Source organism: Quercus lobata, chromosome 1 (assembly GCF_001633185.2).
Source record: "Quercus lobata isolate SW786 chromosome 1, ValleyOak3.0 Primary Assembly, whole genome shotgun sequence".
Taxonomy (NCBI): Eukaryota; Viridiplantae; Streptophyta; class Magnoliopsida; order Fagales; family Fagaceae; genus Quercus; species Quercus lobata.
In genome coordinates, this window is record NC_044904.1 from 54,998,045 (window position 1) to 55,020,666 (window position 22,622).

Here is a 22,622-nt window from a genome sequence, read left to right on the forward strand (position 1 = left end):
CATCGGCAACGTTTTTCAAATACTGAGAAAGTACAAGCTGCGACTCAATGCAACTAAGTGTTCATTTGGGGTAGGATCAGGAAAATTCCAGGGTTACATGGTGACTCACAGAGGCATAGAGGTTAACCCTGACCAAATAAGAGCCATACATAGCTTACAGCCTCCTCGGAACCCTAAAGAGGTCTAGAAGCTTACTGGTATGATAGCTGCTTTAAACCGTTTCATCTCACGCTTAGCAGACAGAGGCAGGCCATTTTTTCTCCTGTTACACAAGTGGAAGGGATTTGAGTGGAATGAGGAGTGCGCTATAGCTTTCCAACAGCTAAAATAATACCTCGCCCAACCACCTATTATGTCCAGTCCCGATGTTGACGAGGTTTTGTTCGCCTACATCGCCGTAGCCCCTCATGCTATGAGCTTGGTACTAATCCGAGAAGATGCGGTACGCAACGACCAGTCTATTACGTGAGCAAATCACTACAGGAAGCAGAAACCCGCTATCTACCTCTCGAAAAGGCTATCTTGGCCATTGTACAGGCCACTCGAAAGCTTCCCCACTACTTTCAAGCACACACTGTAGTGGTACTAACACAACTCCCTTTAAAGGCTGTCCTACGCAGTGCCGATTACACAAGCAGAATTGCGAAGTGGGGGACGATTCTGGGTGCTTTCGATATCAGATACATGCCTCGCACTGCTATAAAAGGCCAGGTCCTCGCCGACCTAGTAGCAGAATTTTCAGAGCCCACACTAGAAGGGCATGGGATGTCAGGATCACTAGGGGCTGATGAGAAGATGATCAGCACGATTTCCCAACATGAACACACTTGGTGGAGAGCACACGCTGATGGCGCAGCGAATCAAAGGGGCTCAGGGGTTGGACTCGTCCTGCTCTCACCCGAGGGCATAACCATAGAGAAGTCATTGAGACTCGAATTTTCAGCCACAAATAACGAAGCCGAGTATGAGGCGCTATTGGAGGGGATGTCGATGATCCAGAAAATGGGGGGGAAATCCGTGGACATGTTCTCGGATTCGAGACTCATTGTGGGACAGGTAAATGGAGACATGGAGGCAAAGGACGAAAGAATGCAAGAGTATCTGGTTCGGGTTAAGCGCCTACAGACTCATTTTCATCATTTCCGCTTGACACACGTACCCAGAAGCGGGAACACTCATGCCAACTTTCTCGCGACATTGGCTACCTCCTCGGCTCAGCCCCTTCCTCGAGTCATTTTGGTAGAAGAGCTCATCCGTCCCTCAACGGAGAAGGCCAACGGGGTCGGAGTACATAACATCAGGGCAGAACCGAGCTGGATGGACCCTCTAGTGCTGTACTTAAAGCACGACTCCTTGCCGGATGATAAGGTTGAGGTTGACAAAATCAGGAGAAAAGCTACCCGGTTCTGGTTGTCGGAGGACTCCAAACTATACAAACGCTCGTTCTCGGGGCCGTATTTGCTGTGTGTGCACCCAGAGGTTACTGAGCTCATCCTGGAAGAGTTACACGAAGGAATTTGCGAAAGTCACACGGGGGGTAGGTCTTTATCTCATAGGGCCTTAACGCTTGGTTATTGGTGGCCGAGCATGCACAAAGAAGCCTTGGAGTATGTGAAGAAGTGCGACCAATGCCAGAGATTCGCCCCGAACATACACCAGCCTGGTGGAGAGCTGAACCCACCGTCTAGTCCCTGGCCATTTGCGCAATGGGGCCTAGATATACTTGGTCCGTTCCCCAAGGCAACAGGGAACAGGAAATTTCTTCTCGTCGGCACCGACTATTTCACCAAATGGGTTGAAGCTGAGGCGCTGGCAAACATTAGGGACATCGATGTCAAGAAGTTTCTCTGGAAAAATATTGTCACCAGATTCGGCACCCCACACACCCTGGTGTCAGACAACGGGCTGCAGTTTGACAGCAAAGCCTTCAGAAGGTACTGCAGTGAGCTGGGAATTGTTAACCGGTACTCCACACCAGCTTACCCACAGGGGAATGGACAGGCAGAAGCTGTCAATAAAACCATAGTGAATGGTTTGAAGAAGAGACTAGATAACGCAAAAGGAAGATGGGTTGAGGAGCTAGCTCATGTCTTGTGGACATACTGCACCACACCTCGAAGGTCCACAGGGGAGACCCCTTTTTCAATGACCTATGGAGCCGAGGCTGTCATTCCACTCGAAGTGAACTTCCTAACATAGAGGACTACCGCCTTCTGCCCCACTGCCAATGACAAACTTCTAGAAAAGAGCCTGGACCTCATCGATGAAAGAAGGGAAGGCGCGATGGTCCATTTGGCTTACTATCAGCAGAAGCTCAAGCAAAGCTATGACGCCAAGGTAAAATCCAGACCATTGGCGCCAGGGGATTTGGTACTGAGGAAGGTTCTGGGCATCGTGAGGAACCTAGTATGGGGAAAGCTTGGACCAAACTGGGAGGGACCGTATCGAATCACCTCCGTAGCCGGCATAGGAGCCTACTTTTTGGAAGACTTGGATGAACATGTAGTGCCACGCCCTTGGAATGTAAACAACCTGAAAAGGTATTATTATTAATGAAAGACATAATTCTTGATGTCGTATTCCTGCGCAGCCACTTAATCTAAGTGTTAAACAGAAACCAAGTCCTGTCTAGCTCTTCGGACCACAGACTTGGGGGAAATTAACCGTTAAGCCGCTCTCGCTAAGTGTTAAACAGAAACCAAGTCCTGTCTGGCTCTTCGAACCACAGATTTGGAGGAAATTAACCTTTAAGCCACTCTCGCTAAGTGTTAAACAGAACCCAAGTCCTGCCTGGCTCTTCGGACCATAGACTTGGGGGAAATTAACCTTTAAGCCGCTTTCGCTAAGTGTTAAACAGAACCCAAGTCCTGCCTGGCTCTTCGAACCACAGACTTGGGGCAAATTAACCTTTAAGCCACTCCTGCTAAGCGTTAAATAGAACCCAAGTCCTGCCTGACTCTTCGGACCACAGACTTGGGGGAAATTAACCTTTAAGCCACTCCTGCTAAGCGTTAAACAGAACCCAAGTCCTGCCTGGCTCTTCGGACCACAGATTTGGGGGAAATTAACCGTTAAGCCGCTCTCGCTAAGTGTTAAACAGAAACCAAGTCCTGTCTGGCTCTTCGGACCACAGACTTGGGGGAAATTAACCTTTAAGCCACTCTCGCTAGGTGTTAAACAGAACCCAAGTCCTGCCTGGCTCTTCGGACCACAGACTTAGGGGAAATTAACCGTTAAGCCACTTTCGCTAAGTGCTAAACAGAACCCAAGTCCTGCCTAGCTCTTCGGACCATAGACTTGGGGGAAATTAACCTTTAAGCCACTCCTGCTAAGCGTTAAACAGAACCCAAGTCCTGCCTGGCTCTTCGGACCACAAACTTGGGGGAAATTAATTGTTAAGCCGCTCTCGCTAAGTTTTAAATAGAACCCAAGTCCTGCCTGGCTCTTCGGACCACAGACTTGGGGGGAAATTAACCGCTTAGTCACTCTCACTAGGTTTCAAACGGAACCTAAGTCCTGCCTGGCTCTTCGGACCACAGACTCGGGAGAAATTAACCATTAAGGGACTCTCACTAAGTGCCAAACAGAACCCAAGGACTTGGGGGAAATTTAGATTCGCAGTTATTTCGTCTAATTATTAACTATCGTTCTTTTCACGTATTCATTCGCTTACGCATGGTTCTCAACAGTTAGTGACGGAATAGGCATCCATTCATGATGAAAACAAAAAGAAGAAAACAATGACATTTGAAGGGAAATAATCTTTATCATTAAAATCCAAAAGCGGTTCTGTTTACAAACATTAACAAGGCAAAACTAAACAAAATACAAAAGATAATACAAATAAAATACTACACTACTTTCCTAAGAACCCTGAGCAAGAATGGGCTGATCATCTGCTGCTTGGGTCCCCGAGGCAACCTCCTTGGCCTGTGCCACGATCTCGCTAATACAAAGGTTGTCCTCGGGTAACTTGCCCTGCGCGGCCTACCCCGTACCCCCAGCCTTGGGAATGGAGGAGTCCGTTGGAAGAGGCTCTGCGAAGGCAGCTTTGTCAGGAATCTCACGTACGTCCTCCGGGAAAAAGATGTTCTCGGCCCTCCTGAGATCGGAGTCTGTCGGGACAGCTGCGCGATCTAGGGCTACACCCAGGACGTGGTGATGTATTCCCTGCAAATGGTGGCCACTTCCTCGGCCAGCCTGACCTCAGTATCATGGACTCCACGATCATATGAGGCCGCCACAGCCTTTTCGACAGCCTCCCTGGCCAAACGGGCCACCTCCTTGGTTCTCGCAAGCTCAGCCTTGAGCGTTGAAACCGCCTGCTGCTCTGCCGCGAGTTTCTCCTCAGATTGGCGGAGCTGTATGTGCAGATCGTCAGCCTGCTTTGTGGCATTCTTAAGGCCGGCTTCCGCGCTCGCATGGGCCTTCTTCACCTCCTTTATTTCATTATTTAGGTGATCAAAATCCTGTTTGATATCGCCAGCGGTCTTCTCGGCAGCAGAACGGGACTGAGCCTCCCTGTGCAAGTCCTCACGAGCCTTCTTGGCCCATTCCTCAGCAACAAAAATTTGTTGAGTGACCTGCGCCCAAAAGGAAATAAAGGCCCTGTTAAAACCTGACAATAAGAGGGAATATAATATGAGGACGAGATAAAGGATTCCACTTACCATGGCCATGTCCCTCTTCAATGACATGAAAAGGTCTGGCTGTCGAGTCTTTCTGAGACCCTCCATGTCACAAGGCAAGAGCAAAGGCTGCTGCAGGGCCTCAGCCAGGAATGATGCCTACCCTCGACGGGATTCCCACAGGGTCGCGTCCCAGGGGATCGAAGCACCGTCTAATTCGATCCGTGGCAACCAGGTTCGTTGTTCCCTCCGAATGGCCGCCTCATCTCGGCTATCAACGGACCTAGTCCTCTTCTCTCGGGGCTCTTTCGTCTCCTTGCCCTTCTTCTGAGGCCGGGCTTTTTCACGGCCAATCTCTCCCTCTTCCGGTTCTTCTACAGGCCTTTTTCACCTCAAATTGGCCATAGGCTGTAGCGCCGCATCCGTTGTAGGAGGAAGTGGAGGAGTAGGAGCCTTAGGGGCAGTTTGTTCCTTCTGGGCATCCTTAGAGGATTGCCCTTTGTTCCTGTTGGATAGAAGGCTCCTGAGGTCGGACCTTAGTTTCAAGTCCATTCCTTCTTCCTCAGTCTCTTCGCTGGTATCGACTTGTGCGACGGCAAAACCTGGGTCAGGAGCTGCTGAGGCACGGTCTAAATTTGTGTCGGAGTCCGAGAGCTCTACTACCCTGGCTGACACCTCTCCCTCCTCGGTAAATCGAAACTGGTCTATTTGTTCTTCTAAGGATGAGCGCGAAGAACCAGCCTCCTCCTCTGGGATAATCACTGCGAGAAAGGCGCGTTGGGCAGGCGACTGAACTGGAGGTAAGTCTGTTGAAGCAAGAAACCCTGGTATGGATACGTCAATACGTGCCAACCGTGGGCTGCCAGCCCTTATAGCTTGACCGGCGTCTACCAAGGATCGAGTGAGGGGAACATAGTCCAAAATCAAAGGAGCCAACCGTAATTGCCCGTCCTCGCTTACGAAAATCTCAGATCTCAGGAGGTAATTTAAAGCCTGGACGTTGACCAAGCTCAGCCGAGGGGATGTTCGCTCCTTATCTGCAAAGACCGATAAAGGGGTTACGTTAGTCCGAGGAGGAATGCAACCAAACCAATAATTTTAAAGGAAAGAGATAAGGTGGGGGAGAGCCCAAAATTAAGGTCCTCTCCACGGAATCTAGTTCAATGATACCCCACCTGGCGTTCCTGCCCTAGTCGGACAGTGAATGCCGTCGTGCCATGGCCCGGAGACAATCAAATGGTCGTCCTTTAAGCCTTTGCTGGACTTAAGAAGGCAGGATATCAACCTCACTTCGTCAGTCCTGGACTTTAAGTAGTATGAGTCGCCGAGCTTATGGCATTCATAGAGATGAACCACGTCGTGCCATGAAAGGCCGAGGTTCATCTAGTCGTTTAAGACGTCTGTGCACCCCAAGATCCGGAACAGGTTCGCGGTGCACTGGTGGGGGGCCAATCTATGACCACATAGGTAGTCCCTAGTTATTCTCCCCATTGGAATCGTCATTCCTCCTTCCATGAAGGCTATCATTGGAATTGCGACTTCCCCTGTTCTCCTCTTGAACAAAATTTCCTCCTGGTGGCAATACTCTAAACCTACCTCCGATGGGATACGATACTTCGCCCTGAAGCCCGCCATACCGGCCGGAGAGTCCACCATTTTTTCAAGCCTATCCATCCCCTCTAATCCTAGACAACGTGAAGGCAGCTTGGCTAAAGAAGAGTAACAAGGAAGAAGCGCGCACTTACGGGTAAGAAACTTGACGGAATCTTCAAGGGAATGACGACGAAGGTAAGAGCGTGCTGAAGGAGAAGGCACTGAGATGTTCTGAGTACTGGAGCGTTCGTCAAAAGTGAGGAATGAACGCCTTCAAAACCTTATATACTCAAAGGGAGTTGGACAGACACACTCCCACCTAGAGCAAATAAAATGTTGTCCACCGTTGATCTGGTTTCCAACCGCTGGATTGAAGGAGCGTAAAGCTCCAAAAGCTGCAATTAATTTCCCCCGGGTCATTAAATGCCTTCAGCATTAATGAGACATGTGAGGGCACACCCCCGCAGGTGTAAAGTAGGAATCCACAACGAACGTTCCAGTGGGTATCAAAATCCCGCCTTTCCTCCTCGGACCAAGTAGAAAGAGCCGGAATTTTGAGGGGCTATTGTGGGGGTAAAATCCATCAGTCAACAGTGGGCCTTGATACTCGTGCGAAGCCCAGCCATAACAGGAAGTGAAGACACGGCCAGAGGACTCCCAGCCCAATCCTGTTGGGCCGGGCTTGTTTAAGGGGCGTCCGAGGAGGAGTGTCTCCTTGGATGCACCAAATGGGAGTCCAACTCACACCCTTTACCTGGTGAGAAATCGTCCCAAATCAAGGGAAAATGCTAGACATTCAGGGGGCAACCACATCTGTCGCATTAAATGCAAGGGAGCAACTTTTCCAGCCGCATTAATTTAGAGAGGACAAGAGAACAGTATTATCTTGGCCAATGCAACTCACAGAAAAGAAGGAGGATGTCCTATGAGACAAGCACTCAAGTAGAGGCCCAGATGGTTAACAAGTGTAGGGCCATTATCAATTGAAGGATGCTATATAAGAGAAGAAAGTCCCTATGACTAGGGGGAAAAAAATTGGAGAGAAAAGAGTAAGAAAAGGAGAAAGAGAGAAAGGAGTTTTGTGAACAAAGCATAAGATACAGCCCCATGGACTGTTACTTCAAAAAAATTTAATGAAATATCCCCACGTTCAAATGGATGCATGTCTTACTAATAATTACGTTCACTCTGTCAAGACCTAGTTCTGTGACCCACACTCTACAAATTCATTGTTGAGGGTCTTTTGGGCTAGAATCGCTTACTTGCTGGGCCTAGGCTCCAAAAACCGCCCTTACACTTGTAGATAGCGCATTAAGAGGTCCAAGAAACAATTGCAAAATTCTTTAGAAAGAAAAGAAAAAAAAAACTCGTATCAATTTTGTATGAAAATTCCCCAAGGTCAGATTGGAGAAGAATTTTTACATGAATCACATAACGACATTTTTGCGTGAAAACTTGTAGATAGCAAATATAAAGGTCCAAGAAGCAAATGAAAAATTCTTTAGAAAAAAAAAAATTGACTTTTTTTTTAACTAAATTGCCCCTAGGTCCTACTTGTCATGAATTTTGACCTTGATCAAATGTCTGTTGTGTGCATCAAAAAGATAGCACATTAAGAGGTCCAAGAAACAAATGCAAAAATTCTATTGAAAGAAAAGAAAAAAAAAACTAGTATCAATTTTGTAATTAAATTCCCTTGGGTCAGATGCGTGTAGAATTTTGACCTGAATCAAATCTCAGCGTTTTTGCATGAAAACATGTAGATAGCGAAAATAGAGGTCCAAGAAACAAATGAGAAATTCTTTAGAAAAAAAAAACTCTTTTTTTTTTTTTTTTGGGTACTAAATTGCACCTAGTTCTGATTGGTGAAGAATTTTGACCTAAATCAAATATTGGCGTGTGTGAAAGAAAACTTGTAGATAGCAAATTAAGAGGTCCAAGAAACAAATGGAAAATTCTTTAGAAAGAAAAAAAAAACTCGAGTTTTCTTTTGTATGAAAATGCCCCTAGGTCCGACAGATCGAGAATTTTGGCCTAAATGAAATGTTAGCGTTTGTACATGAAAACTTGTAGATAGGACATTAAGAGGTCCAAGAAATAAATGCAAAATTCTTTAGAAAAAAAAAAAAAAAAAAAAAAAAAAAAAAAAAAAAAAAAAAAAAAAAAAAAAAAAACTGGAATCAATTTTGTATGAAAATGTTCCTAGGTCAGATTGGTCACGAATTTTGACCTCTATCAAATATCGGCGTTTGTGCATGAAAACTTGTAGATAGCATATATAGAGGTCAAATAAACAAATGGAAAATTATTTTGAAAAAAAAGAAATTGTATCAATTTTGTACGAAAATGCCCCTGGGTCAGATTGGTCAAGAATTTTGACATAAATCCAATATCGACGTTTTCGCATGAAAACGTGTAGATAGCATATATAGAGGTCAAAGTAAAAATGCAAAATTCATTCAAAAGAAAAGAAAAAAAACTCGTATCAATTTTGTACGAAAATGCCCCTAGGTCAGATTGGTCAAGAATTTTGACCTAAATCAAATATCGTCGTTTTTGCATAAAAACTTGTAGATAGCATATATAGAGGTCAAAGAAACAAATGGAAAATTCTTTATGAAAAAAAAAAATTGTTTCATCTTTATACGAAAATGCCATATCGGCTTTTTTCTATGAAAACATGTAGATAGCATATATAGATGTCCAAGAAACGAATTGAAAATTCTTTTGAAAAAAAAAAAAAAAACTCGATTTTTTTTTTGATACTAAATTGCCCCTATGTCCGACTGGTCAAGAATTTTGACCTGAATCAAATGTCGGCGTGTGTGCATGAAAACTTTTAGATAGCACATGAAGAGGTCCAGGAAACAATTGCAACATTCGTTAGAAAGAAAAGAAAAAAAAAAAAACTCGTATCAATTTTGTACGAAAATGCCCCTGGGTCAGATTGGTCAAAAATTTAGACCTGAATCAAATATCGGCGTTTTTGCAAGAAAACATGTAGATAGCACATATAGAGGTCAAAGAAACAAATGCAAAATTGTTTTGAAAAAAAAAAAATTGTATCAATTTTGTATGAAAATGCCCCTAGGTCAGATTGATCCAGAAAGCACATACAGAGGTCCAAGAAACAAATTGAAAATTCTTAGTAAAAAAGAAAATGAAATAAAATAAAACTAGAGTTTTTTTTTTTTTTTGTACGAAAATGCCGCTTTGTTCCGACTTGTCAAGAATTTTGACCTGAATCAAATGTCAGCATGTGTGCATAAAAACTTGTAGATAGCACATTAAGAGGTCAGAGAAACAAATGCAAAATTCTTTAGAAAAAAAAAAAAAAAAACTCGTATTTGTCTTGTACTAAAATGCCCTGGGGCAGATTGGTCAAGAATATTCACCTGAATTAAAAATCGGCGTTTTTGCATGACAACTTGTAGATAACATATGTAGAGGTCCAAGAAACAAATGGAAAATTCTTTAGAAAAAAAAAAAACTCGAGTTTTCTTTTGTGCGAAAATGCACCTTGGTCCGAGAAACAGATGGAAAATTCTTTAGAGAGGGAAAAAAAAAAAAAAAAAAAGAACCTCGAGTTTTTTTTGGTTCAAAAACTCCCCTAGGTCCGACTGGTCAATACTTTTGACCTGGATCAAATGTCGGCGTGTGTGAATGAAAACTTGTAGATAGCACATTCGGAGATCCAAGAAACAAATGCAAAATTCTTTCGAAAGAAAAGGAAAAAAAAACTCGTATCAATTTTGTACGAAAATGCCCCTTGGTCAGATTGGTCAAGAATTTTGACTTGAATTAAATATTGGCGTTTTTGCATGAGAACTTGTAGATAGCATATGTAGAGGTCCAAGAAACAATGGAAAATTCTTTAGAAAAAAGAAAAAGAAAAGAAAACTTGAATTTTCTTTTGTGCGAAAATGCACCTTGGTCCGACTAATCAAGAATTTTGACCTAAATCCAATGTCGGCATTTGTGCATGAAAACTTGTAGATAGCACATTAAGAGGTCCAAGAAACAAATGCAAAATTTTTTGGAAAGAAAAAAAAAAAACTCGTATAAATTTTGCTCGAAAATGCCCTTGGGTCAGACTGGTCAAGAATTTTGACCTGAATCCAATGTTGGCCTGCGTGCATGAATACTTGTAGATAGCACATTAAGAGGTCCATGAAACAAAAACAAAATTCCCCTGGGTAAAATTGGTCATGAATTTTCACCTCAATCGAATATCGCCATTTTTTAATGAAAACTTGTAGATAGCATATACAGAGGTCAAATAAACAAATGGAAAATTCTTTGGAAAAAAAAAATTTTTTGTATCAATTTTGAACGAAATTGCCCTTGGGTCAGATTGGCCAAGAATTTTGACCTGAATCCAATATCAGCATTTTTGCATGAAAACTTGTAGATAGCATATATAGAGGTCCGTGAAACAAATGGAAAATTCTTTAGAAAAAAAAAAAAAAATTTGTATCAATTCTGTACGAAATTGCCCCTGGGTCAGATTGGTCAAGAATTTTGACCTGAATCCAATTTCGGCATTTTTGCATGAAAACGTGTAGATAGCATATATAGAGGTCAGAGAAATGAATGCAAAATTCTTTCGAAAGAAAAGGAAAAAAAAAAAACTCGTATCAATTTTGTACGAAAATGCCCCTAGTTCAGATTGGTCAAAGATTTTGACCTGAATTAAGTATCGGCGTTTTTGCGTGAAAACGTGTAGATAGCATATGTAGAGGTCCAAGAAAAAATGGAAAATTCTTTAGAAAAAAAAAAATACTCGATTTTTTTTTTTACGAAAATGCCCTTAGGTCCGACTGGTCAAGAATTTTGACCTGAATCAATTGTCGGCGTGTGTGAGTGAAAAGTTGTAGATAGAACATTAAGAGGTCCAAGAAACAAATGCGAAATTCATTGGAAAGAAGAGAAAAATTCGTATCAATTTTGTACGAAACTTCCCCTGGCTTAGACTGGTCTAGAATTTTGAACAGAATACAATGTCGGCCTGTGTGCATGAATACTTGTGGATAGCACATTAAGAGTTCAAAGAAACAAATGCAAAATTCTTCAAAAAGAAAAGAAAAAAAGGAAAAAAAAAAAACCTCGTATCAATTTTGTACGAAAATGCCCCTGGGTCTGATTGGTCAAGAATTTTGACCTGAATCAAATATCGTCGTTTTTGCATGAAAACTTGTAGATAGCATATATAGAGGTCAAGGAAACAAATGGAAAATTCTTTTGGAAAAAAAAATTGTATCAATTTTATTCGAAAATGCCCCTAGGTCAAATTGGTCAAGAATTTTGACCTGAATCATATATCGGCGTTTTTCCATGAAAACTTGTAGATAGCATATATAGATGTCCAAGAAATGAATGGAAAATTCTTTTGAAAAAAAAAAAAAAAAACTCGATTTTTTTTTGGGTACTAAATGCCCCTAGGTCCAACTGGTCAAGAATTTTGAGCTGAATCAAATGTCGGGGTGTCTGCATGAAAACTTTGTAGATAGCCCATGAAGAGGTCCAAGGAAAAATTGCAAAATTCTTTAGAAAAAAAAAAAAAAAAAAAAAAAAAAACTCGTATCAATTTTGTATGAAAATGCCCTTGTGTCAGATTGGTCAAAAATTTAGACCTAAATCAAATATCGGCGTTTTTGCATGATAACATGTAGATAGCATATATAGAGGTCAAAGAGACAAATGGAAAATTCTTTATGAAAAAAAAAAAAATTGAATCAATTTTGTACGAAAATGCCCCTGGGTCAAATTGGTCCAGAATTTTGACCTGAATCTAATATCGGCTTTTTTTCATGAAAACCTGTAGATAGCACATATAAAGGTCCAAGAAACAAATTGAAAATTCTTTATTAAAAAAACTCGAGTTTTTTTTTGTACGGAAATGCCCCTTAGGTCCGACTGGACAAGAATTTTGACCTGAATCAAATTTCGGCGTGTGTGCGTGAAAACTTGTAGATAGTAGATTAAGACGTCAGAGAAACAGATGCAAAATTCTTTAGAAGAAAAAAAAAAAAAAAAAAAACTCGTATCAATTTTGTACTAAATGCCCTGGGGCAGATTGGTTAAGAATTTTGACCTGAATCAAATATCAGCATTTTTGCATGAAAACTTGTACATAGCATATATAGAGGTCCAAGAAACAAATGGAAAATTCTTTAGAAAAAAAAAATAAAAAAAATAATAAATAAATAAAAGAAAAAAAAAAGAGAAACTCGAGTTTTTTTTTTTGGTACGAAAGCGCCCCTAGGTTCGACTGGTCAAGAATTTTGACCTGGATCAAATGTCGGCGTGTGAGAATGAAACTTGTAGATAGCACATTCGAAGGTCCAAGAAATAAATGCAAAATTCTTTCGAAAAAAAAAAAAAAAAAAAAAAAAAAAAAAAAAAAAAAAAAAAAAAAAACTCATATAAATTTTGTACAAAAATGCCCCTAGGTTAGATTGGTCAAGAATTTTGCCCTGAATTAAATATCGGCGTTTTTGCATGACAACTTGTAGATAGTATATGTAGAGGTCCAAAAAACAAATGGTAAATTCTTTAGAAAAAAAAAAGAAAAAGAAAACTCGAGTTTTCTTTTGTGCAAAAATGCACCTTGGTCCGACTGATCAAGAATTTTAACCTGAATCAAATGTCGGTGTTTGTGCATGAAAACTTGTAGATAGCACGTTAAGAGGTCCAACAAAAAAATTCAAAATTCTTTAGAGAAAAAAAAAAAAAAAAAAAAAAAAAAAAAAAAAAAAAAAAAACTCGTATAAATTTTGTACGAAATTGCCCTTGGGTCAGACTGGTCAAGAATTTTGACCTGAATCCAAGATTATATTTGTTTGGAAGGGAAGGGTCACAAGATTACAAAGTCTTTCTGAGGGAGAGGGAGAGAGAGCTATCTTGGACTAAAACTTGAACCTTAGAAATGGACCTCTAAAACTGGACCTCTCTTCTGTCTTCAAAGTTTGTCCTTTTATATATGAAGTAAACCATGGAAAGTCTTCAAAGTTAACCTGAGTTAAATAAAGTGGACTCAAGTTAATTTGTCGGTAGTTTCTTGAATACTAATCTGTCCGTAGAATCTTTGAATAGTGAACAATAAAAGTAGAATCTTTGAACAGTAAAATTTTTACTATTCATGAACAGTGGTTTGTCTGGGAATATGTCCGAATAGTAGTTTGTCTGGGAATCTGTCCGGGTACGCATGCTAGTGAACAGTAATGACTTAGGAACATCTGTCTGTATCTATCTGGACCGTCTTGGATTTGTCTAGAAGTTATTGATGAATAGTGATCTGGCGCAACTGAATAGTGTTCTGTCACAATTGTCTGTCCTTTCTGAATCTGTTTATTATTTTGTCTGATGGTAGCTATAGTAGCTATTCTGTCATTAAGTCTTTATGAACACCACTTGAAAATTCTCTCATTACTGACCTTGTATTCTGAAGGGATGTTACCTCTATTGAGACGCCTTCATGCTTTAATTGAAATCTTTATTAAAGATTTCTATTTTGGCAAAATTAGTCTGAGATTTTAGCCGTGGAATGGCTATCTTGCTTGCCAGGAAATTGAGCGTTAATTTTAAAGTTAAAATTAACTTATATATATTGCAACGCCTTAGTAGAAGTATTATGTAAGAGCAAGTACTATTTGAGAAAGGACAAGAAAGAAAAAAAAGTTATGATCCTATAGTACAAGGCAAAGATCTTGACAAAGAAATATTTGGAGGACAAAATAATGGAGAGATACGTAGGAAGATATAAACAAAAGGAGAAGGACTAGAATTAATAGTCAACAAAGGTAGGAAAAACAATAAAAATTTTAGTTGTCATAAAAACTTTGAAAATATATATATTTAAATGCTACTACTACTGGGCAGAATAGTATTTTCTATCATTGAATTTGTAGGAATCTCATCATCTATCTCTGGCTCAACCTTATCAGTGTTCATGTCCTTTGAGATGGAAATTTCTTTTAGTAAATGTATTTCTTTAGGGAACTTAAAAAATACTTTTGTTTCCAAAATATTGGTGCATATTCCATTGTCTGTCGTAAAAAAAGGGGTAAAGTAAAGCCAAAAAAGGATTTCCTAATATAACTTTAGAAGACAACTTTTCTGTTAAGAAGAAAGGTGTTCTGAAATTGATTCCATTATTATATATGTATTCCTTAGTTAGCTTATTACTTATTTTAAGTCTATCACCATTAGCCTGAGTTAGTCTATCTGTTGTTGATTCATAATATTTGGAAGGTATTAATCCTTCTTGTATGCAATTCATATCAGCATTTGAATCAACAAGGGCAATAACTGTTAATGAGAATTCTTTATGAACAACCAAAATTATTTCAGTATACCATTTCTGAAATATCATTCTGTCAATTATATTTAAGAATTCATCTTTGTGAGAACTTTCACTGGTATAATTATGTCTGTCAAGGAGAGAGGAGTCTGTCAAGGGTTCATTAAAGTATTAATTGCATCTTGTGAAGGTTGTTTGTCTGTCATTATAACACTTCCATCAGTTTCTCTTTTAACAGCTGTTAATATTTCATTTCTATCATCATTATTTAAATAATGATCCCACTAGCCTTTCAATTGGCCAGTGAAACCAGTGACAATTAAATGAGCTATCTGGTGGTCCTATTTTCCATGATTCTTATAAACATTAGTGAGCAAAGTCATTTCATGTAAAAAGTTTATTATTTCATATTCTGACATTCCTTCAATATTCCATTCATAAATTAAATCTGGTGAGTAAGATGAATTAACATAAGTATGTCTTTCTTCAAATTGTAAATCAGGGGGAGTAGGTTTAGGATACCAATTCTTTTTAGGATATAAATCTTCAATTCTTCCTTTTTTGATTTTGACTGGAATCAAATGTCGGCAATGTTAGAAAAGTTAGAAGTATTTTTACCGAACTATCCTTTAATTTTGTTCCTACTTAAACCTAGGGAATAGGAATATTTTGGAACAAAAAAAATCCAGTCCAAACAGGTGCTACCCCTTAAATAGTAGTATAGATAGATATAGAAATGTCATATTAAAAAAAAAAAAAAAAGTGAGAAACCGTCGGACCAAACTGTGTAAAACTGTGGTATGTGGCTGTACTCCTAAAAAAAAAAAAAAAAAAAGTGAGAAACCATCCACTCATCCCGCCTGTACGCCGCTTAGTCCACTACTCCTATCACCATCCTATCGCTAGGTTTTAAAGAAAAAACGTGTCCTATCATCTATCAATTATCATGGCAAAAAAGGGTCAAAGAGGGGTAGAATTAGAAAAGACTGAACATATAGATAAAGACGCATGAAACCAACGCCCATAAAAAGATCATAGAGGATCAAATCATACACTTGATATCATCTTACTTTTTTGACGGGATAATATCATCTTACTTGGTCCAGGAGAAATGACAAGTCGCAAGAATAAAAGCACTGTCAAACATCACATAATGTCATTATAGAAATTGCATGTATATTAATGACAAAAAATATACTATACTTTAGGAGATATTTCTGAAACGGATTGGAATCCGAAATGTAATCACAGTGCCTTTGCCCTAGTCATGATGAATCATGGGTAGCAGCCTTTTTTTTTGGCTACTTCCCAACACCAGTCAGCCCAAACTTACCTTCACACACCAGCTCCACGCTTTTCATCACACGCGCTTGTCGTTTTCCCTATGGGTCCCATTGGGTGTTGGAATATCAAGCGCGTGGGACTTAAAATATAAAAAACAGTGTGTAATTAAATTTTCAGTGTATAGAATTGATGTTTGTTTTAAAATGGAAGGAAGAAAGGGCAAAATAGTAAATTTAGGGGAGAGGGAGGGTCTTTATTGAGAAGAGCAAGACTGAATACACGCAATCGGCGCAACTTTTGGTAATTCTTAACACTACTCATAGATATTTCATATTTTCTTTCTTTCCATGTCAGTATAGTCAGAGTACTTTAGCTTCGGTTTCTTTTGACTTTTCCATGTCTCTTAAACATTTTAAAATTTTTGATACTATTTGCCAAACTCGTTTAAATACTGTGTCTTTAGGGGTCAGGCATATGGTCAGGTTTGGGGCAAAATTCTTACCGTTGGCATTTTCCTCCAAACTCAAATCGAGTTATGTTTTGTTTTTTTTTTTTTTTTCCACAAAATCTCTTTGCTATTTGTGTGTCAAGGGCTTCTAAGGGTCCGTTTGGTATGTATGTTTAAATAACAATTTTTATTTTTTTGAAAATACATATAGGTAAAAAAGTGTATAAAAATACGTATAATATTGTTTAAAAATTAAAAACATGTGTCTAAATACATGTACTAAACAGCCTCTAAATTTTGACCTTTTTGAGGAAAAATGCCAACATTTTATTTAGGACAAAATTCTTGACCGGTAGCATTTTCGTACAAAATTAACTGAGTTTTTTTTTTTCCCCACAAATATCTTTGCTATTTGTATATTTGACCTCAAAATATTCTATGTACAACTTTAGATATTTTGTAAGCATTGAGGATACTCTGGATATTTGGTGAATTTGTCAAAATTCATTTCCAATAAAAAAAAGATATTGAATAAGCTTATAACTAATTTTGTAACTAAATTTTGTCATTTTAAAAATAACTTCACAACTCCCATTAAAAAAAAAAAAAAAATTCATAACATGAAAACCACTCCTAAAAAAAAAAATTACTACTATTTATTAGTTGGAGGAAGGAAAATTTCAACCAATTAAGCTACAAGTAAAATTCTAGTTTCACATGCTCTTGTATTTTTTTTCTTTTTTTGGCTAATGATAATAATTTGGATTAATTATAATTTGAGATTACTATATTTATCAAGTAAAAAAAAAAATAATTAAAAAAAAAAAAAAAAAAACCTAAAGTATGCATTTGCCCATTTGCGTTTAAGCTGCATTTGTGTTTTTTGGCTTGTCCTATGCATGGTACTGTTTATGGACTAATCAAAGCACAAAAATGCATGAATAATATTTGTAAATAGTATTTTACCTTTTAAAAAAATATATTACTACAATATTTTTAACAATAAATTTTTAGTTTTCAACAAATAAATAGTATCCAAACAAATCTAGTACGATGAAAAAATTATTTATCCCAAAAACGCAAAATGCTCGTCACTTCCCTAATTTTTTTTTTCTTTTTTGTGATTCGATTTTTATGCAAAAACAAACGCAAATTTTGAGAAATGCGAACGATGAAGACAAAGGTGTGATTTTAAAAGGTTACTGTTTATAAGCATAAAAGGATGTTTATCATTTATGTGAGAAGCTTTTTCATTGATGAGCATACGAGTAGTTTTTTTTTTATCAGTAACCAGTGACAAGACCAAATTCAGATGCAACCATGGGACCACTATAATTAAAAGATGCAGACGACTCATTTGAAAACTAAATAAATGAAGGCCATGTGACTCTGTAAGAGGGAAAAAGCAAGTGAGCAAAAAATAAAATATCCAGGGTGGTCACTAACGCGAAGAAACTAGTAACCCCTAATTATATTGGGTCTATTTATATACAACTTATTTTTGTTAAAATCGAAAATATTGTAGTTAATTTTTAAATATATAAATAATACTGTGGGACCTATTTTTAATTAAAATTTGGGTAAAAAAATATGTTTGTGGGTCTCTAAACAGTGCACGAGACCCACAAACAATATCATTTCTGACCAATATGTGGACGTCCAAAGTACACGGGACCCACTGGCAGGTTTGTCCCCCACGTGAAACCAACTTCAGGTAAAAAAAAGAAAAAAAAAAGAAAGAGGAAACTTGAAGGAGAAAAACGCAGATGTAAATAAGTCCAATCCAAACCGCACCAATATATATATGGGTTCGGTTAATGTGTGCCCTTAAATTTTCTATTTTTGGAAATATTTTTTCGGGAATTGAAAAAACTGTCATTACTTTTTCAATTCTCGAGAAATTTTTTTTCAAAAATAGATCCTATATATATATATATATATATATATGTATATATCTACATTTTTCCCTATTCTACGTTTCTCCTTTTACTGTTTTTCCCTACCTCTTTCGTTTTCCTTTCCTTTCCTTTTTTCCTCTAGTATTTTTCCCTAACCCTCATCTTCTCCTTTTTATCTCCCAAGCCAGCCTTGTTCTTTGTGCGCCATGGCCAAGCCTCTCTTTCTTTCAATCAGGCCCATTCTTCTCCTTGCTTGCCTCTATCGACCTCATGGACTTAGATTTGTGTATATGTACCAGCAATACATGAGAAGAAGACATAGAAAACGGCACCATTGTGGCTTTGTTGGCGGCATTCAAGCACTTCGGTCACATGTTGCTGAACTGCTTATATTACCAAAGTGGAATGGAAGGATTTCGAAAGATTTAACAAAGTAGTTGATGAGGTATATATAAGTCAGATCTTTCATCACTTTTTGTGTATGCGTACAATGCATTACTTCTTTTACAACTTTTCCTTTTCGTTCTTTCATTTTTTTTTTCCATATAAGTGATTTTTTAATGTTAAAAAATATTAGTTTACATTCCATTATAATAGATTGGAAAAGCATCGTACATATATGAAGATGTTCTCCTTAATTTTTCATCTTTTATTATTTTCAAAAGAAGAAAAAGAAATAAAATTAGTTGTTATTTGAAATTTTGACTTTTTTTTTTTTTCCTACTAGATAGTGGTAAAATAACTACATAATGATGGACATGGTGATTATTTTAGCTGCAATGGCATTAATGCATCACTTTTTGAAAATTCAAGTACCTCTTTTGAATCCTTGAGCTCAGATGACATCTGTGTAGATGACATCTGTGTAGATGTTGTAAGAGAAAGAAGTATAATATTGGCAAACCAAGAGTTTAAAGGTACCCCAGAAAAAACGTATGAGACAGACATTTCCCTGGACATGCCACCAAGAACAAATTTCAATAACGGTAAACATGCCATTTTTGAATTTAACAAAAACATTAAACACTTACCTTAGGTGCAGGAACTGCGTTGGAGGACCAAAGAGTGCGTTGGTCTCTGCTGGGCTTCTCGGTGTCTGATGGATTTCGGCTGGGTTGGGGTTCTTCAGGTTGGACAACTTTTCTTTTGCTGTGAACAAATGAAATCAACAATTGTTAAGAGATATGAGGAGGAAAAGATAAAATAAAGGAGGAAATTTATTTTAGGTTCAGAGAGGTGGGTGAGATGAGTGAATGGGGAAGTTGGAGTTGAAATTGCTCTAGAGGTTTTTAGAGAATAATTAGAGGAAGAGGTGGGTGTATATAGTTAAGAGAACTTGTGAAGCTGGAGGTAAGCTCAAAGAAGAAAAAGCTTCCAATGGTAAGAGTGAGCGTTTACGTTTTTTTTTTTTTTTTTTTTTTTTCTTCAGCTGAGCGATTCTTGCACTGTTTATTGTCCATATACAGTAAATTTAGGCATGTAAACAGTAAAAAATTTGTAATCAGTCATTTTTTTTATTGTTTTCAATTTTCAGCTAAATAAATTGTATCCAAACAGATAACTTGGATTTGACAAGTCACTAACTTGGGCTCTACACACTTGCAATTAATTACAAACATACCATCAAACCAAACACCCTATATGCTACTGGCTTCTTAAAAAAATTTAATTCATTCTTTTCATTTGCTTTATCCAAACAAACCATAACCTTTTAGGCTATTGTACTAATGCTTATCATATGTGGGTGTGTGACTGTCTAGGGGCCTTTTTACACTTTTGGGCTAAGGTATTCTATTGAGGGTAAAAGAGTTGGGCCTGATTCCTTTCGCAAGATTTTTCGAAAAACCGGATTGCGCACAAAACAAATAACAATCCAAGATAATATATATATATATATATATATATACATACATATATATACTAGTACATGTGCTAGCTATGAAAAAAAGAAAAAAGTAATGATTATAATTGTAAGTTTGAATTTATTCAACCATCTAATTGGCTTTATTCCGTGCCAAATTTGCTTGTAATTCAGCATTTAGTAACCCTGTATTTAGGTGGGTTTGATGTAAGGGTAGTGAGTGAGATAGAGTGAAGTTTGCTCAAGAGTGTGCAAGAAAACAGAGACTCGCGGCTTGGCCTCGCGGGTGACTCGCGGCTTCAAGCCACCAGACGCAGCACACGTGCCAAGCATGCCGGAAGGTGAACAGTCATGCTAGCTAGAGTACTACAGGACAAAACAGGACAACTGGCCATACGGTTATCTCGTGACTGGATCTCGCGACTTAGTCAAGCCGCGAGGTCAAGCCGCGAGCCACCCCTGTTTTGTAAAACCTAACGTTTCACATTCCTCTCACACTCCAGTATAAATACCCCCTTTACCCACAAATGCAAGAGAGCTTCCAGAGAGAATTTTGAGAGAGAAACCCTAAAGAAAAACAAGATTGATTCACCCACAATCTATACATTAGAGTCTCTTCAAATTCCTCAACTCTCTTCCTCTCCATTGTCAAATCCTTGAGAGGCATCTTACCAAATCTTGTTCTCACCATTTTCATTACTGTGAGAGAAGCTGTTTGGATTTCTGGGAAGCAGTTAGGAAGGAACCAATCTTCATTGGTTGATGTTACGGTCTAGTAGCGGAATCCAGGAAGCTAGAAAAGAAAAAGGTTCGGTGCAACCTCGTTGGAGCAAGAAGCTTGGAGGGCTTAGGTGCACTGGGTAGATTAGGCTTGGAGGGTCTATTGCTGTCCTTGTATCCCAACTATATTTTCTAGTGGATTGTTTACCGCTTGGAGGGCGGCGAAGAGGTTTTACGCCGAGGGCTTTGGTTTCCTATTCAATAACACATCGCGTGTTGTCTTTGTGTTTGCATCTTACTTCCTCTTTATCTTTGCCTTTTTATTATCTGCTGTAGGTTGAGTTTTTAATTTGGCTTAGATAGTTTTACCAATTCCATATTATAGCTTATGTTAAGTTTCCGCACACTAGTTGTTTGACATAATGCTTGAATTGATTAAGTTGTAATTTGGGGGTCTAAACGTTCAAGGGTGTTTATACACATATTTTAACTTTCAATAATCAATTCTAGATTTTATTTGTATCACAAAAAAAAAAGAAAAAAAAAGTAGTGATTAGCGATGTCTAGAACTGCTACTTTTGTTTTCTTTCATCGTGTCTCTTACTAGGGACAGGTTTGGCTTCTTTTGATCTTATCCTTTGATTCCTTTTATACAAAAGGATTAGGCCTTTATGGGCCTATGGGCACAACGGATTCCTAACTTGAAGTACATTTCAGGGGGAAAAATGACTTGTACTGGGAAAGGAAAAATTTTACTTATAACTAAAGAAGAAAAAATACTCGCACAAATATTTTTTTTTTTTTTGTGGGTCCATGTTTAATGTTTTTTTTTGTTTTTGGAGAATGTTGTGGTTACATGTTAGAGTAATAATAAATATTTAATAATTATAAGTTTTAATATATATTTTTCAAAATAAGAAATATATTGTTAATAATAATTCATTAATTTTTCATGCATAAATTTAAGTTAACGAACCACTGTTAGTTTCTTTAAAATATTCTTTCCTTGTATGTATGGGTGTTAAAATACTTAGTATTCTAAAAAAAAAAAAAAAATTAAGTTAACGAGTGTTTTAAAGGTAGAAATTATGTTTGTTTAAATATTCATTCAATAATGATTTTATTCATTTTCACATAAAATTAAGTCAGGCTATACAAAAATATTTACACAATCACATTGAATTATGAATTATTGACATGAGTGTTTCTTCTTTGTTTCATAAAAATAAAAAATAGTGTTTCTTCTTTTTGGACAAAAAAATAAACACACCAAATCGATTATTATCACTACCATTTGGAAATTTATAAATATATATAATCAAACTTAAAATGGCATTTTCCATTTATTTTTCCCTTTTTCTGTAATGCTTGTAAGTTTAGTAATGCAATTTTTTCTCCAAAAAAATAAAAAATAAAAGGTGTAATGCAATTATTTAGCTAAAGTTCTAAACAATCGAATCACTTGATGAGTGCAGTCTCAATTATCTAACTAAAGTTCCAAAAGTTCTTTGACTTTTATATGCATTGACCGTTGATCATTGAACAATTCTAAGCATTAACATTAATGTGATGGTGCTAAAGAGCTAAATCACTAATTTTAACTACCAACATCACAAGAAAAGAGCTACATTGATGTAGTCATTTCTAAATTTTTCACTAATTTAGCTACAGCCTACAATGATTTGCCATAGATTATAAATTATTGTAGCTCAGTAATGTAATTTTTTCTCCAAAAAAATAAAAAAAATAAAAAATAAAAAGGCGTAATGCAATTATGTAGCTAAAGTTCTAAACAATCGAATCACTTGATGAGTGCAGTCTCAATTATTTATCTAAAGTTCCAAAAGTTCTTGACTTTTATATGCATTGACCGTTGATAATTGAACAA

The 22,622-nt window shown here is 37.7% G+C and overlaps 1 protein-coding gene across 1 annotated transcript; it reads left to right on the top strand.

Moving 5' to 3' along the window:
• The first annotated feature begins 352 nt into the window (after nt 1-352).
• Nucleotides 353-2,199, top strand: LOC115955897. The gene is made up of 3 exons (XM_031074293.1): nt 353-442; nt 538-1,794; nt 1,912-2,199. Exons 1-3 carry the CDS (start codon nt 353-355, stop codon nt 2,197-2,199), a joined length of 1,635 nt encoding a protein of 544 aa, XP_030930153.1.
• The last annotated feature ends 20,423 nt before the right edge of the window (nt 2,200-22,622 follow it).